This window comes from Phyllostomus hastatus, unplaced genomic scaffold (assembly GCF_019186645.2).
Source record: "Phyllostomus hastatus isolate PE091 unplaced genomic scaffold, TTU_PhHast_1.1 phas_contig_10, whole genome shotgun sequence".
Lineage (NCBI taxonomy): Eukaryota > Metazoa > Chordata > Mammalia > Chiroptera > Phyllostomidae > Phyllostomus > Phyllostomus hastatus.
In genome coordinates, this window is record NW_025333499.1 from 1570854 (window position 1) to 1589569 (window position 18716).

General features: G+C 40.4%; 1 protein-coding gene across 8 annotated transcripts in view; it reads left to right on the top strand.

Annotated features, from left to right (window-relative positions):
• Positions 1 to 8561: 8561 nt before the first annotated feature.
• Positions 8562 to 18716, top strand: part of FAM120C (family with sequence similarity 120C) — a 97877-nt gene continuing 87722 nt past the window's right edge. For 7 of the 8 annotated variants that reach the window (XR_006784955.1, XR_006784950.1, XM_045832536.1 and 4 more), the window contains exon 1: positions 8562 to 9599. Coding sequence is in view for 6 of the 8 variants with exons in the window: in XM_045832536.1 (XP_045688492.1) it covers positions 8901 to 9599 (699 nt within the window). In the remaining 2 variants the exon portion in view is untranslated. Of the gene's footprint in view, positions 9600 to 9938; positions 10053 to 18716 lie in introns of those variants that run through there. The other variant, XM_045832560.1, reaches the window with a different exon arrangement.

Below are 18716 nucleotides of genomic sequence, written 5' to 3' on the forward strand. Positions count from 1 at the left end.
GGACAGATACATGTAAAAAATGAAAGAATACTTTCTTATACCATACACAAGAATAAACTCAAATGGATTAAATACTTAAATGTTAGACTCAAAACCATAAAAAGCCTAGAAGAAAACACAAGCAGTAATATCTTGGACATTTCTCATAGCAATATGTTTCCTGATATATCACTTCAGGCAATGGAAACAAAAGAAAAAATAAACAGATGGGACTATATAAAATTAAAAGGTTTTACACAGCAAAGGAAACCATTAACAAAATGAAAAGAAAACCCATTGAATGGGAGAGCATATATGCCAACAATGATACATCTGATAAGGGATTAATATCCAAAATTTATAAAGAACATATAAAACTCAACATCAAAATATCCCCCAAAACAATACAGTTAAAAAATGGGCAAATGACCTGAATAGACACTTCTCCAAAGAGGACATACAGATGACAAATAGACATGAAAAGATCGTCAATCACTAATAATCAGAGAAGTGCAAATTAAAACCACAATGAGATATCATTTCACTCTTGTCAAAATGGCTAGCATCAATAAATAAACAAGTGTTGTCGAGGATGTGGAGAAAAGGGAACCCCATGTGCACTGTTGGTGGGAATGCAGACTGGTGCAGGTACTGTGGAAAGCAGTATGGAGATACCTCAAAAAATTAAAAATGGAACTGCTTTATTACACAGTGACTCTACTTCTGGGAATATATCTGAAGGAACCCAAAACAGTAAAGAATATATGCACTTGTATGATCACTGCAGTGTTATTTACAATAGCCAAGATTTGGAAGCAGTTCAAGTGCCCATCAGTAGATGAGGGGATAAAAAAAAAGCTGTGGTACATTTACACAATGGAATACTACTCAGGTGTAAAAGAGAAGGAAATCTTACCTTTCGTGACAGCATGGGTGGACCTGGAGACTATTATATTAAGTGAAATAAACCAGACAGTGAAAGACAAATACTAAATGATTTTACTTACATGTGGAATCTAATGAACAAAATAAACTAACAAAAAATATAGCAGACTCGTAGATACAGGGAACAGACTGACAGCTGTCACAGAAGAGGGTATAGAGGAGCTGGGTGAAAAAGACGAAAGTATTAAGCAAAAAAAAAAACAAACCAAAACAACAAAAAAAAATCATAGAACAACAGTATGGTGATTAGTAGAAGGAAAAGGGGTGGATAGGTACAAGAGGGTAGAGGGGGGCTAAATGGTGATAAAAGGAGACTTGACTTGGGGTGGTGAACACAATACAATATATAGAATTTACCCCCGAAAGCTATAATTTTATTAAGCAATGTCACCCCAGTAAATTTAATAAAACTTTTTTAAAAACCGCGTAGCCACAATACTATTATCAGATCAAGAAATAGTCATTCCTTACCATAATCAAATGTCCAGTGAGTGTTCACATTTTTCTCATAAATTCTTCCATAGTTTTTGTTCAAATTAGAATCTAAATAAGTTCCATTCTTTGCAACTGATTGATGTCTCTTAAATTCTTATAATTTATAAGTATATCCTCAATCTTTATTTTTTTCCTTGCAATTTATTTGTTAAAGAAGCTGGATTGTTCGTCTTATAGATTATGGTTGTATTTCACATATTTTTGTTGCCCCTGTATTTTCTGTTACATTGGTAATTAAAGCCAGAGACCAGAAGAAAAATTAAAAAATAAAAATGCAGAATCTCAGGCCCTACCCAGGCCTGAGGAATCAATCTGTGTTTTAATAAGATCTTCTGGTGATTCATGTATTAAAGTCTGAGAAGCACCAAGTCAGAATACAGGCTCAGAATCAGAAAGCTTAGGTTAGAACCACTGCTGTATCCCATACTCTATGACCATGGACAAATCAGCCTCTGTGTATTCGTCTCCTCAACTGTGAAATAGGAATAGCTGTTTCCCCACTTCCACACTTTCATCCAACCCATTCTCCAGAGAACAGCACAAGTAATCTTCTGAAAACATAAATCAGCTCATATTACTTCCTTGCTTCAAACCTTTCAGCGGTTTGTTTCCCTAGAACCATATCCAAGCTCTAACCATGACCCACAGGGCCCTGGCATGATTTGGCTCCTGAAGCAACCTAAGAATGCATAAATGGGTGGAAGAGCAGATCACTGTTTGTTTGTCTCTCTCTCTCTCTCTCCCTCCCTCCCTCCCTCTTTCTAAAAGCAATAAATTTTAAAAGTGTCCTTTCTTTGAAAACAAAAAAAGAGAGAAAGAAGTGATTGATATGGATAACAGTGTGGTGATTGCTGGGGTGTGGGGGAGATGAGAGGGGTGAATAAATGGTGATGGACAGAGACTTGACTTGGAATAGTGAACACACAATACAGATGATGTGTTGTAGAATTGTATACCTGAAATCTATATAATTTTGTTAACTAGTATCACCCCAATAAATTCAATGAAAAAAAAAATACTAGTGGTGTATTTCACAGAGCTAAAACAAAGATTCCAAAAATTTATGTGGAACCACAAAAGACTTGAGTTGGAGTGGTGAACACATAATACAATATATAGGTGAAGTATTATAGAATTGTACATCTGAAACCTATATAATGTTATTAACCAACATCATCCCAATAAATTCAGTTAAAAAAAAAGAAGAAAGAAATAGAAGTTCCCCAGATGGAACTATGATTAAGAGCCACTGCCTTTCTTTCCTTTACTAATAAAATGCCCTCCCTCTTTTTTTTTTGTGGATGTTTATTTTTCTAGTGAAAAAAAGTAATAGGAAAGAGCAGATAGAGACAGACTATATTTCCTTCTCAGACCAGTAAAGTGTTGGAATCTTAATAACACTGAATTTACATAATACTTTATAAAAAGTATTACAAGTAAAAAGGTTTTCATTATTGTTTATTATTTAGAAGAATATTAATATGGTGATTTTTAGTCAGTGTTAAACCTAGAACATTGCTCAAGCAATCAAAGAAATTTTTAAAAGTTTAAAATATTTCTCACTCTCCATGAAAACCCTACAGAACCAACAGCTCAAGGCACAGTTGGAGGACATAAGTGACTAGCTCATCTCTCTCTGCTACTCATCTCCTGCCTACCTGCCCAAAACATCTGGATTCTGCTTGGACTAAAAACAACAATTTAGTTCTAAAATAGTGTCTTGCTGTTCAAAAAAATTAACTAATGAAATATTTTAAAACTGTGTTTAATTTTCATCATTACAACTTGTATAATTATACTCACCAGGTCTGTCTTTGACAAAAGGCACACTTTCAGGTGATACACTCAATTAGCCAGTCGCAGGTTTAAGAAACTGAAGCACTTGAACACACAGTACAATATACAGATGACATATTACAGAATTGTACACATGAAACCTTCAGAGTTTTATTAACCAATGTCATGTAATCAAGTAAATTAAAAAAAAAAACTCAAGCAATATGGCAGTCTCAGACCTTCTAATGAATTATTTTCTATAACCATGAGCTTATAGCCTCTCAAACATGCCCCAAGGATTTGAGGAATAAAGAAAGCTAAGTGGACCCCTTGCAGAAACTGAATAGCTAGTTACCACTTAGGTGGAAGATTTCAGAAGATAGTTCAGTGCTGGCTGGTATGGCTCAGTGGATTGAGCACTGGCCTGCAAACCAAGAGGTCAGCAATTCGATTCTCAGTCAGGGCACATGCCTGGGTTGCAGGCCAGGTCCCCATTTGGGGGCATGTGTGAGAGGCAACCCAGAGATGAATCTCTAAGACATCAGTGTTTCTCTCCCTTTCTTTCTCCCTACCTTCCTCTTTCTATAAAAAGTAAATAAATAAAATACTTAAAAAAAAGAAGATAGTCAAAAGTGAACTCTCCATGAAACCTCTTTATGCTTCTCTCCATCCTTCATGATAACAAGGAACATTTATTAGTTGCTGACTGTGCCAGTTCTGCCAAGCACTTTATTACATCATTTAATCTTCACAGGCTTCAGAGGTAAGTATCATTACCATCTCCCTTCTAAGGTCCCTGACTGTCTTATTAACCAATGCCACCCCAATACATTCAATTTAAGAAGAAAACTCCTCTCTCCCAATACCTATCTTTATTCCTTGCATGTAGTAGGGACCAAATAAACCTGTTAAATAATGAGTCCCTATTTCACAGACATAGTAAGGGATCAAGAGGTTAAGTAACTTGTTAAAGTTATATAGCTAATAAAAAGTTAAACTGGTATTGGAACACAGATCTTGGTTCCAAAGCACACACTTAACCACTGTTCTGTGACATGTACTATACACTTCTGCTTTCAGGGCTTTGACCTGTTCTATCCTCTCTAGGATCTATGTCAAGCATAAAGTTTCTCCTGTAGTATATGTGTTAAGATTCTTGTTTGTAAGTAATAGGAACCCAATTTTAACAAGCTTAAGCAAAAGACAAATTTATTATAAAAATGGCGATGTCTCACAAAAATCAGGGATAATGCAGATGGACTTTAGGAACAAGTAAATCAGGTACTTGAATGCAGCCAAAATTTTTCATCTCGTCTCCAGCTCAATCCAAGATTCTCTGGAAAGGCACATAAAGGACGGTTCCTGCTGCAACCATGAGGATAAAGTAGAGAAGGTTGTAGAAAGGGGTTTCTGGGGAAGACAAAATAATATATGTTTACCTATAGTCCTCCTCTTTAGAGCCCATAAACACATATGCCATTTCCTCCTTATCTACAATTCCAAAAATGCCCACACCTAATATAACCCATGGGCAACTGCCCAGCACATGCAACTACCGAATCCAGAAGCAACGGCATGGCATAGACATACCCCTTCTTCATCTAATTCAGTGACAATCTAAATGTGGCTCTTCTTGACCCTAAACCTTTGATAAACTTAACTGCCACCAATAGACCTAATATTCAGCAGAGAAATAATTAGATTAATCATGATAAAAATTCCCTTTTAGAAAAGGAGAGGGGCACACCATTATCAGCCACCAGGTCTACGTATGCATCATTTCCACCTGGGTAGGAACAAAAGAACTACATCACAGGTATAGAAAAATGTATGGAAGTCAACTTATTGATGCACCTTCTTGATTAACTAGTCTGCACTTGGGCCAGGGTACGCTCCAGAAAAGCAGTGATTCTCAAACTTGAGAGTGCTTTAGAACTACCAGGAGGGCTAGTGAGACCTGCAAAAACTCAACACAAACACTTAGTTCAAACACCTGCACTAAGAGACTTGCCTCAATTGTCACGTGGCATTTAGCAGCCTAAGGCAGAGTTCCCATCTGGAAAATTTCAAGGCTGTCAAAAGAATTTAGGTACCTTTTGTTCTAGCAGACACTTGACCTAGACCCTGACCTCCCTTGCCTTGAGCGTTTACTGAAAGAGGATTACAACTGTGACTTCTTCCCTTGTCCCTTTATGATGTAGACATGTTTCTCTGAAGGACCTTTCCCTTGAAATGCAATCATCAAGAAGCCCGCCCCTGTGTCTCTATCTCCTAGTCTCTTGGGAGGATAGACTCCTAACTTCAGTAACTGACAGCTAGCAGACACAGCTGGCCTAACTGCACTTACACTGACCAACCCTTTGTAATTTTTCACTTCCCCGACTCTACTGAAACCCTGCTTGCTCCTCTCCCTCCTTTAAAACGCCCAGTCACACCCTGGCCAGATGGTTCAGTTGGTTAGATCATCTCTCACACACCAAATGGTTGTGGGTTTGATTCCTGCTCAGGGCACATACCTAGGTTATGGGTTTGATCTCCCGTCAGGGAGCATATAGGAGGCAACTGATCTGTGTTTCTCTCTCACTTTGGTATTTCTCCCCCTCTTCCTCTCTCTCTAAAATCAATAAGCATATCCTCGGGTAAGGATTTCAAAAATAAAAATAAAATAAAATAAAATAATAAAATAAAATAAAAAACAAAATAAAATAAAATAAAATAAAATACCCAGCCACTCCTGCACAAATGGGAATGGAGCTCAGCTCTTTCCCTTAATGTCGGTCGTGACTGGATAAAATCTGTCTTCATTGCTTTAACTACTGTCCAGCTTTGTTTGTCTTTGACACTAAACCACAGATTGCTGGCCCGCACCCTCAGAGTTTCCGATTCTGGAGGTCTGGGGAGAGGCCTGAGTAGTTTGTAGGTAATCCTGATATACGGTTGAGAGAGAATCACTGTTTTAGCTCCTGATCCCTATTTACCAGATATGATTTTCTAGTGCTACAACTTCCTCAAAACATTTGATTGCTTATATATTTCATTTCAGGGGATTCAGAATGCTAATCACAAGTGCCAAGAACCTTGTCAAGTTATGTTCTTTGAGTCTTCAGATCTGCTAAAGGGAATAACCTGGCTCATGCTGTTGCAGCTTGTATTTCTTAGCACTCTACCTAAAAGCTTGGCTCATTTTCTCTGGCATTCTGCTCCACACCTGCAGTTCAGAGCTTGGGCAGCAAGAAGCAGGCTGAGTTCAAGGCTGTGAAGCCTCTCTTCTCTGATCTCTCTGAGAACATTACACTTACCCTCACCTACTTGCACTCCAGCTGACTGCACTTACAGAGTGCGACATCATCACATTTGGGGAAGTTGAAGAACAAGGACAGCTTATACAGATAACCTCATTCCAATTGCCTGTGCCAGTTTTTTTTTTTAAATCAGTGAAACATTTTAGGTAACAGTTCTACTGTAAGTCAGCAAAGTCCATGACTGTCTGACCCTCAGGAACAGGGTATCTCTTAATACAAGCCGAAGGGCTGCTATGTTTTGAGTCCCAAGAACAATAAGGAACTGCTTTACTACCAGATAACAAAATGCCAACTTTTCATGAACTCATGTGAAAGATCTCCAGTCTCTGCCAGGTCCATATTTGAGGGTCTCAAATTTTCGACACACTATTTCTGGGTACCAGTTTATGAATTAACATTTTTTGTTGTAAGTACTTTCTAACTGAGCTATCTTAAAGAAAACTAGTAATAGTAAGGATGTGGGGCTGCCTCAGGGAAATCAAGGATAAGAAAGACTCAGGAATGATCTGGAACCTGGACTTAAACACAGTGAAGTCCCCCTATCTCTAGTGTCTGCTTTGGAGTCTACATTTTTTTTTCTTTTTCTACAGACCAACATCTGTTACTTATGTCTCTCTGGTGGGAAAATTGATCAGTGACAGCTTCCAAGTTTTACACTCAGAGGAACAGATCTCTCTGGTCCAATTCCAAATTTTTAGGGAATGAGATTCTGATCAAGCCAGTTTAGCTTATTTGTCTACCTTTGGCACAATCAGCCATGGTTATAGGAACATTTCAGGTTTTAATGTGACTCTGTAAATCCGAGGAGGGTCAATTCCCAGAAAAGAAGGGCTGTAGGTGTCCATTATACTACAAAACTTTTATTCCTTCCCTTCTCCATCCCTTCCAGCCACTGCTCTCTCCTTCCACTGCTGGTTTTCAAAAGAGTTACCTAAATGCACTGCTTCACCATGTACTTATTCTTTGTCAATCTAATTTGTTCTGTCTCCACTATTCTTTTATGATAAATGCCTTTATGAAGTTTGAAGCTTTTTAAGCTTTTGCATCCTATTAAACTATTCTCAGACTTCATCCTTCTTGACTACTCTTGGGTTCTGCACTTTTGGGTTCTAACTCTTCCTGCCATTATCTCCCACCTTCCATTAAGTTCCAAGCTGCTTTGGCCACTACTCACTGTTACAGAAAATATTTTTTCTACCCTTCTTCTGATGAAAGAGTAGGCCCTAAAAGTCAGTCAGAAGACTGGTGCTAAACTGGAATCAACTGAGGAACATGCTGAAAATATATTTTTCAAAATATGGATTCTGTATGCCTGTAATTGGAGTCCTTGTGGTTATTTTGCTAGACCTCCCTGACAGACTGATTCACAATGAGTTGTAAAAACAGAGGTCTTAACTGTAGGACAGTATAACTCAGTGAATACCAGAAAGGTACAACTTGCAGTTTAATTTGTATTAGTGCTTATCTCCCTGACCAAAGAGATCCTGAGGACAAGGGATATTAAATTTCACTTGTTCTCTGCATTGCCTCGGGCAAATAAATAATGTAAGTTTCACCATTCATTAATTGGAGCCAACAACCCTTCTTTAAAGAATTACAGTAGCTAAAAGTTAAGTGGATCGCTACAGAAATGGTGGTTATTATTTTTATGCTCCACAACTGTCCTTAATTCTCATTTACTAAAAGTTACATATATTATTTTCCCCTTGAAATGAAGATTCCACCTCCTGGAGAATTTTGGTATACTTTAGCAGAATTGACTTAATTCACTCCACTTCCTTTCCCATGATGCATCACTCCTTTCCCCTTAAACCCCTTTTCCTGGGAGGCAGTAAATGGCCTGAAGAAACTCAGTGGATGCCAGGAATTGAAGTGCAAATCCTAAACGTATCGTCACGCCCCACCACTTGTGACCCTGTGAGCTCAATGGCTGGCAGGGGTGGTAATCTTGTTACCCGACTGTATCCTAAGGCTGGAGAGAATACTACAACTCCCAGAATGCCTCTCTGCCCCGCCTCCCCCGCTACTTCGTCCGAGAAGTGTGTACGACCAAGACTAGGCAACATGGCTTCCGGAGGTGGAAGGAAGAGGCTTCACCATTCGTGAAACGGTGAAGAGCGGCGGGAGAGGGGGAAAAAAAGAGACTAGAGCCCGTTAATGCTTTTTTCCTCCCAGTCTCTCCTAAATCCGGTTGGCTTCATCCCTCCTCTCCACACAAATCCAATCTGTGATCTTTTTCCCACCCCGCCTTCACTCCCTAATTCGATTACTCCTCCTCTCCGGAATCCTCTTCCCGCCCCTTCGCCCCCCGCGGAGTGCGCACGCGCCCGCCCCCAGCTTCGCGCCCAGATTACTGCCTAGCCAGCTCGCGCAGCCGCTGTCTCCTCTGCCTGCCGAAGAAGCATGGGTGTCCAGGGCTTCCAAGAGTTCCTGGAGAAGCGCTGTCCCGGGGCCGTGGTGCCCGTGGACCTTCTCAAACTCGCGCGCACGGTGTCGCGCCAGCAGCAGCAGTTCCAGCATCGCCAGCTGCCACCTACAGCAGCCCTAGCGCCTGGGGCTCCACGCGTCACCAGGGGCTCCGCTCCCCTGCAACCGCCGCTCCCACCCGCTGCTTTGGGTGCCTACTCCGGGGGCGCGGGGCCGACTCGGCACCATCACCCCGCTCACCACTTCCATCACCTCGGCCAGGGGCATTCCGGCCTGCACCCGCCGCCGCCGCCCCCCCCGCCACCCCCCCAGATTCCCGGGGCCCGGGTGCTGGTAGATGCGGGCTCGGCGCTGCCGCGGCTTTATGGCGGCTACCAGACTGACTGGGTGTGTGGCGGCCAGTGGAACGCCATGCTGGGCTATTTGTCAGCGCTATGCCAGGCTTGTGCCTGTTCCGGCGGCGACGGCCTGGAGCTGGTGGTCATGTTCCCCGGGGGCCTGGGCAAGGACCGGCTGGCTGAGTGGGGCCGTCGGTGCCAGACTGAGCGGCAGACGGCGCAGCTGATCGTGGGACACGTGGGCAACAAGGGCACCCCTCCTCCACGGGCCTGGTTCCTGCCACCGGCCTGCCTGAGCCACTGCGTGAGGCTAGCACTCATCCGCTTCCGGGTCAAGGTGAGGGAGGGGCCGGATCTTAAATAATGTGCCTCATACCTATTCCCTCCCAACTAAACACCTAACTACCCACCTACATGTCTGCCTCCCATCTACCCACTTACTGCCCAGTCAGCTAACTCATTTGCCTAACGACCCTCGATCATTTTATCCATCTGCTTACCCCCCTACCTATTCTCTCACCTATTTAACCACATCTCTACCCCTGCCATCCCAATAACGCCTTTTACCTTGTACTTATCCAGTTGCCCTATCCATATCCCTAAGAAATGTCTTATAAGAATTTCTTTTGCTGTCTTCTACCTAAAGCTGAAATGCCTTTTTCCATTTTTTTTCCAGTTGGCATCTCTTCTGTATGTCTTTGTTTAACCTTGCAGCAAATCCGTTGAACAGATGTTAATTGAACACCTTTCTTCTACAATATTTTTACCATTTTGACCTAGTGCTTTTTTTACCCATATGTCCATTCCACCTTTTTTTTTTCATTTCAACATGCTTCTACCTCCTCCTTCCTTAGCCTAAACACAAAAAATCCCACTGATTTAGTCACTGTGCAACAAGTATTAGCCTCTCAAGAGTAAGAGGTTTAAAAAACATGTGAGACATGGTCTTGCCCTTGGAAAATCAAATATATGTATGTGAAACATTTACTTAATGGTATAAGTGTGTATGTGATTATGCTTTATGGTACATATTGTAAGTATAGTACCTGTTTGGGGGTGGTGTTGGGAGGAGGTATCTGTGGGCTAAAATGGTCAGGAGAGGTTTCCTTGAAGAACTTGGACTTCACCTAGGTCTTCAAGGATAGGTTGAATTTGAATTGGTTACTGGTTTGAGAGGAGGCTGCTTTAAGTGGGAAAAACAAAAAGAGCAGAAGCAAAAGGGACTATTAAGAGTGTGAGGCCCCATGGGCAGTTAAGTCCAGTCTCCACATGTAGTTGGTCAGTGCATGTGGAGCTTGGGGAAGAGCTTGGCAGCATCCCCAGTTCTTGGCACTACAGCTATTTCTCTGTTGCTTTCCCATGCTCTTAGGTTTCAAGTACCTACGTGTGGGGAATAGCAAGGCTTGAGAAGCAAATGAGGTGGGCAGGAAGAAGAAAAGAAAAGTAGTGCAGGGTTGGGTAGGACAAAACCTCAAACCCATTCACAACCCAAGGCTCTTGGGGATGTGCTTACAGGCAGAACATGGACAGGGATTGTGGGCACCATGAACTAAAGAAATGGTGCTGCAGGGAGTGATGAAAATCCTTGCAGCTGAGGGACTGAAAGACCTGCATAGAGAAGCTTGCAGTGGTCATAGTTTGTAGCTAGAGTTAAGTCATACTAGACTCCTTTGTGCTCAGCATCAAATCTGTGCCTAGGCTTGGTAAATTATAGGTGTTTTTAATAATGAAAAATCCAATCATGAACTATGTCAAATATACAAAGTAGAAAAAATATATGTAACAGATGCTCATTTTGCTTGCTTTCTTGACTTAACACTTCTCAGTAGATTGATCATTCATGGCCATTCTTTTCTTGGTTTTATTTTTAGAGAGGGGGAAGGGAGGTAGAAAGAGAGGGCGATAAACCAATGTGTGGTTGCCTCTTGTGCACTCCCCACTGGGGACCTGGCCTGCAACCCAGGCATATGCCCTGAGTGGGAATCAAACTGGCTACCCTTTGGTTTGCAGGCAGGCGCTCAATCCACTGAGCCACAGGAGTTGGGGCTTGTGGCCATTCTTTCCACCGCTACCACCCAAGGCAGGGGTATCCGACCTGAGGCCTAGGGGCTGCATGCAGCTCAGGATGGCTATAAATGCAGCCCAACACAAAATTGTAAATTTACCTAAAATATGATGAGATTTTTTTTGTGATTACATGTTGCAATGTATTTAATGTGTGGCCCAAGACAACTCTTCTTTTTCCAGTGAGGCCCAGAGATGCCAAAAGGTTAGACACCCCTGCTAGGACTTTGTACCTCATTATCGTTGTTAACTGGGTTGCTGGCAACACTGCCTAACATTGATGGAACACTTATATGCCAGGTGCTAGTTTATATGCTTTAACAAAAATAATTATCTCATTCGATCCTCGTAATAACCTGTGAAGCAGTAGTCATTTCCAAACGAAGAAACTGAGGCACAGGAAATTTAGAAACTTACCTAGAGTCACCCAGCAATAAATGACAGAGCTGGGATTCATGCCCAGGCATTCTGGCTCCAAAGCTCCTGCTCTTAACCACCGTGCTCTCTAGAAGGAATCTTTGTAAAGTGCCAATTTGATTAGGTCATTCCCACACTCGACTAAAATCTTCCCTGGCTCCTGGGTAAACACAGGTCTGGATTATTCATTTATATTATATTTTTTATTGAGTGCTTGCTATATAGGCAGGGTACTGTGCTGGTAGCTGAGGATTCAGAGGTAAATAGGGGGACCCCTGCCCTCAAGGAGGTCAGTTTAGTAAAACAGCCTGACGGGAAACAAAGCTGTAGATACTAAGGGCTAATTGTAAATTTTTTTTAACTGAATTTTTTTAAGATTTTATTTATTTATTTCTAGAGAGGGAGGGGGGAGAGAGAGAGAGAGGGAGAGAGAGAGAGAAGAAAGAGAGAAAGAAACATCAATGTGCGCTTGCTGGGGGTTATGGCCTGCAACCCAGTAATGTACCTTGGCTGGGAATCGAACCTGCGATGCTTTGGCTCGCAGCCCACGCTCAATCCACTGAGCTACGCCAGCCAGGGCTGCTAATTGTAAATTATGGGCCTTTATGTGAGGCATGGTTGATTCTGGGTGAGGGTGTGAAAGTTGGGGATGGCTTCACAGGTTGATGCTGAGCTTTGAAGGGTGCTCAGATAGTGTACAAGGAAGAATAAAAAGTTCAGATAGTGCACTAGGGTGTGGAGACCTAAAATGACAGATTGTGAGCTCTGAATAGGTTTTGATTGGGGGTTGGCAGGAGAGTTGAACACTGAACATGGGTTTGTGGTTTCCTAAATTTGGGGTTGATGCCCTCCATCTATCAAAAATTTTGAGAAACAACCCTAAGGTGGCCTACTGAAATTCATCACATATACTCTCATTTTCTTTTTTTTTTTGCCTTTTTAAAAATTTTATTGATTATGCTATTACAGTTTTACCAATTTTCTTGCCTTTGTCCCCATCTGCCCAGCACCCGCTATGCCCTCAGGCAATCCCCACACCATGTTCATGTCCATGGGTCAACATACAGTCTCATTTTCTAAATCCCAATAATTCATCAAAAAATAAGATGGATGGATGAATGGATGTGTGAGAAGGCAAGTATAGTAAAAATAATAGAATTTGGTGGTTGAGTATTTGCATGTTCAATGTAAAATTATTTTAACTATGCCATATATTTGAAATTTTTCATAATAAAATATTTTGGAAAGTATAATTCCAGCAGCCCTCTTCAGTCCCAAGAACCACCATTCAGGGAATAAATAAATCTTATTCCTCATGCTAGATTATAAACAAACTCTTTCATCTTTCATATTCTTTATAGTGTCTTGTATATTTTAGGTGCAGAATACATTTTGTTCCCTGAATGAATAGGTCTGTGATCCTAAGAGAATGGAATGTAAGAGTAACTTTTAAAAGTGTGTGATGTAGCTCTTAATGTAATGGATTTAAGAGTGGCTCCAAAATTGCAAATGTAAAATACCTGTAGATATTACCAGTGACTAAAGTTCTCTCTCCTGGTTCTGGTCAATGATTTTGTTGTTGCTGTTGTTATACAGAACTTTCTGGTTTATAGCACAGATTTGGAAGGTATTGGTTAATAACTTATTGTGGCTTGCCTTTTTGGAGGATTGTTCCAGTATCTGAAAGATAAGAGTTTGTCACTCAATGATCTGCATGTCTACCATTTCTTTCTTCTTTTTTTTTTTAATGTATTCTAGGTCAGCCCTGGTTAGTGTGGCTCAGTGGATTGAGTGCCAGCCTATGAACCAGGGGGTCGCCAGTTTGATTCCCAGGGAGGGCACATGCCTGGGTTGCCGGCCAGGTCCCCGGTAGGGTGCATGCAAGAGACCACCACACAATGAGGTTTCTCTCTCTTTCTTCTTCCCTTCCTCTCTCTAAAAATAAAATAAAATCTTTAAAAAAATTTTTTTAAAAGAATGTAATTTGGGAAATGATGTGGCATGATTAAGGGAATGAATGCTTTGTTTTAATGGTTAATATATGAGGTCTGTCCGGGAAAAATCCAGCCATTGTTAATATAATGAGAATGGTTTGTTCGACATTGCTATAACCTGGTAGCCAAGGAGAATGGACTGGAATGCGCATGAATGAACAGTGACAACTTCAGTGTACTAGTCAGTGGGAGTGGTAGATGCTGGTGAGTGAGCATGTGTACTGTGTGCCTGTCACATTCAAAATGACTTCAGCAAATAGAGCGACAAATCTGCATCAAATTTTGCATTGAGCTTGGACATTCCCCTGCAAAAACTATTTGGATGATTCAGAAGGCTGCAGTCATGGGTAGCTGGTGATTGGCAGCTTTATGACAATAACGTGCCTGTTCATGCATCACATCTCTTGCAGAGTTTTTTGGCAAAACATCAGATCACCCAGGTGATTCAATCCCCTTACAGCCCAGATTTGGTGCCCTGCAATTTCGGCTTTTCCCAAAACTAAAATCACCTTTGAAAGGGAAGAGATTTCAGACCTTAGATAAGATTCAGGAAAATACAATGGGGCAGTTGATAGCAACTGGAAGAACTGTGTGAGGTCCCAAGGTACCTACTTTGAAGGGGACTGAGGCCTCATTGCCCTATGTCCAGTGTTTCTTGTATCTTGTATCTTCTTCAGTAAATGTCTCTATTTTTCATATCACATGGCTGGATACCTGTTGGACAGACCTTGTATATTAGAAAAAAGATAATCACATCAAACCCACCATTTCACAGCTATAGTTCTTGAGAATGGAACCAATTAAAAGTGAGTTGATTTAAAGAAGTGTATTAAGATGCAATACTTGGATGTGGCAGAAATCATGGTGGTACGTAAATGACCAAAGTTTGAGAAGTCTCACCAAGAACAGGTTTCATTTTGTGTTTTCATTCTCTAGAATACAGCGTAGCAATGGCAGCTATTCCTCCTGATTATTTACTTATCCTCAGTCATAGGCACATCCTAAAAAGTCAGTGACTCTTCTAGGTGCTCTAGTGGGAGGAAAAGTAATTATAATAGTAATTATGACTTGAGCACCAAGTTGTATATAAAGTGCTTTTAAAATGTCTTGTTTAATCCTCAAAAACTTGCAAGAATTGCATGGTATTCTTTCCCATTTAATAGTTTAATAACTGCAGTGCAAAGAGATGAGATGATTTTTTATTGGCATGGGTACTGATCAGTGGTGGATAAAAATCTTTGTTCTGGGTCAGTGTGACTCCAAGTCTCTTTCCACAGTCCAACCACACTGTCCTTCGTTTTGTTTTATTAGCCAGATGATACGCATAGAAATACAAAGAAAAACAGTAATTAGATTTATTGAGCATTTAGTTTGTGCCAGCATTGCTGAATGTATGATACTGCCTCTGCAAGGCAAATGTGTAAGCTAAGTGCCAAGTGAGTGAGTCATATAGTGATGTTACAGGAATTCAAAAGTAAGTCTCTTTTCTGCATTTCACTCTCTCCATCTCTGGGTTCTTTAATTTACAGCATACACAAATAAGCTTTAAAAAAACAAAAACTCCCCCTTTGTAATTCCCTTAAGCCATTATCCTTATCCCCGTACTTCCATTTAACCATTATTCTTGAAAAAAGGAGACTGTATTAATTCCCATTCCCTAGGCTATTGCCACTTGGTATCTAATGTAACCATTTTGAAGTTGTCAGATCCATTTCCATTCTTACCCTCTCCGTGAGATAATTGACACTATTGAGCCATCCTTTCCTTAAATTTTCTTCCTTGGATTTCATAGTGCTGCTCACTAGTTTTTTCTTCTTTCCTCAGTTATTGCTCCTTTGCCTGCTTCCTTAAGTATTGGTACTCTCAAGGCTTTTGTCCTGGTCATATTCTTCTATTTATTTTGTGAGCAATCATACTATTATTATGACTTTAATTATTAACCATATTCTCATGATTCCTAGAGCGCTTTCTCTACTTCCAACCTCTCTCATGAGCTTTTCACACATCTTTTCAACTCTCTACTACTCATTGTCTTACAGGTCACTTAAACTAAAAAATATCAAAGGTAGAACTCAATATCTCCCCCCGCAAACTTATTCTGCTTCCTGTATTCTCTTTTTCTATGAGTGTTGTCTCTCATCCATTTCAAGCCAGAAATGTATGAAGCCATGGAGTTCTTCTCAATTCTTCACTCTCCTGTTTCTCCCCATGTCTACTTGGTCATCAAATCCTGTCACTTTTACCTGGAAAAATGTCTTCTGAGTGCAGCCACTTCTGCCCCTATTGTCTTAGTTAAGGCTGCTATCAATAAAAAAAGACAGCCAACCAAATGGAAGAAGATATTTGCAAATTATAACTTCTGACAAGAGGTTGATATCCAGAATATAAAAAGACCTTAGCCAACTCAACAACAACAAAACCAAACAATCTGAATTAGAAGAATGGTCAGAGGCCCTAAATAGTTTGCAAGGAACACATACAGAGGGTGAACAGACACATGAAAAGATGTTCAATATCTTTAGTTAATAGGGAAATGCAAATCAAAACCAGAATGAGATACCATCTCACAAAGTTTAGAATGGCTAGTACCAAGAAATGAGTGGAGGATGTGGAAAAGAGGAAACCCTTGCACACCTACTGATGTGAGTGTAAATTGGTGAAGCCACTATGTAAAACATAGAGGTTTCTCAGAGAATTAAAACTGGAACTACCATATATGATGCAGCAATCTCACTTCTGGGTACTTACCCACCATCGTTCTTTAAGTATATTTTATTGATTATGCTATTACAGTTTTCCTAGTTTTTCCCTTTATCCCCTCTCCACCCTGCAGCCCCCAACCCTCCAGCATCCCCCCTTTAGTTCATGTCCATGGATTATACATATAAATTCTTTGACTTACCTGTTTCCTATACCCTTCTTAACCTCTCCCCATCAATTTTTTTGCCTACCAATTATCCCCCCATTTTCCCCCCCAAAAAAACCCTCCATGTGATCTCCATTTCTCTGATTCTGTTCCTGTTCTAGTTATTTGCTTCATTTTTGTTTTTTGGGTTTTTTTTTTTTTAGATTCGGTTGTTGATAGTTATGAGTTTGTTGTCATTTTACTGTTCATAGTTTTTGATCTTCAATTTCTTGGATAAGTCCCTTTAACATTTCATATAATAAGGGCTTGGTGATGACGAACTCCTTGAACTTGACTTTATCTGAGAAGCACTTGATCTGCCCTTCCATTCTAAATGAAAGCTTTGCTGGATAGAGCAATCTTGGATGTAGGTCCTTGCCTTTCATGACTTGGAATCCTTTCCAGCCCCTTCTTGCTTGCAAGGTTTCCCCACCATCATTTCTTACCTTAACCATGAAAGTAGCCTCAACTTATTCCTTTATCACTCTGGACTATAGTCTGTCTTCCACATTACTGTCAGAGGTGCCATCCTGAAATCCAAAACTGACTTTACCATGTGCCCGAAGATACCCACTAGCTACTTTTTGCCTACCCTACCAAGTCTGGACTTCTCAGTATGGTAGACAGTTCCTTTCACAGTCTGATCCCAAACTCTTATCAGGCTTACTTCATGCTTACCTTCATTCATACCTGTTCCGAGCATTGGAATGACCCAAACATTCTGAACTTTTTTGGTTTCTGAGACACACCACATCTTCTCACATAGTGCTTTTCATGTGTTACTCTCATCTTTGCATAGCAAATTCCTACTTGTTCTTGCTCAAAAGTTATCATTGTGAGCCCTGACTGGGTGGCTTAGTTGGTTGGAGCATTGTCCTTTGCAGCAAAAGGTTGCGGGTTCAATTCCAGGTCAATGCACATACCTAAGTTATGGGTTCAGTTCCCGCTCAAGGTGCATACAGGAGGCAAGTGATTGATGTTTCTCTCTCACATCAATGTCTCTCATTCTCTCTCTCCATTCCTCTCTCTCTAAAATCAATAAACATGTCCTCAGGTGAGGATTTAAAAAATATATTATTGCTATGAAATCTTTCCTAGCCAAGGTGATTGTCACCTTCCCTTGTGCTACCAAAATGCTCTTTTACCTCTTTCATATTTTTTCTCTCATACTATTATCATATCACATTATAATTCTCTTTCCCTTCCTCCAATTCTGTACATTACATCTATTGAACTTATCATGTAACTGAAGTTGTATATATTCCCTCTTTTCTAAAAATTTTATTTATTGATTTTCGAGAAAGAGAAGAATCAATTTGTTTTTCCACTTACTTATGCACTCTTTGGTTGATTTTTTTATGTGCCTTGACTGGGAATTGGATCCACAACTTTGGCATATCAGGCCGATGCTCTAACCAACTGTGCTACCTGGCCAGAGGTGTTTATTTTAATTGAGTTCCAAGAGGGCAGGGATTTAACACAATATGTACAATAATGGTTGCAGAGAAAGAAAGAGACAAACTGACTGTAGAAAGCTTTAAAGGTCAGGTAAGGAAAAATTTAGAACCAGTGTTTTATAATGTTATATGTTAATTCCATGTAAATCAACTCAGACTCCAAACAGAATTGCCAGACTCTGTTAAGTAAAAATAAGTTTTATAGCTGCTTAGCAATGCATTTATAGAATAACATCCCCTGTGGTGGTAGTAATAATAGCTACCACATGGGCTTGGGCACATTACATAGACTCATATTATTTAATCCTCACAACCACTCCTCAGAATGTGTATTAATCTCCATTTTTATAGCTAAAATAAAAACAGGCTCAACATAGTCAGTGGCCCAAGGTTGCACTGCTATAACGTGGCTGAGCCACGATATGAACCTAAATGTATTTGACACCAAAATCCTTTCTTTTTTAACATATCTCAGAACAGTACGGTTGCATTTTAATAACTTTTTTCCAGAATATTTTTCTTATATTTAGTTTGTGTAGCATAATGACTAGGAACACAGACCTTAGAGCCAGACTGCCTGGGTGTAAATCATTGTTCTTCTACCTATTATTTATATA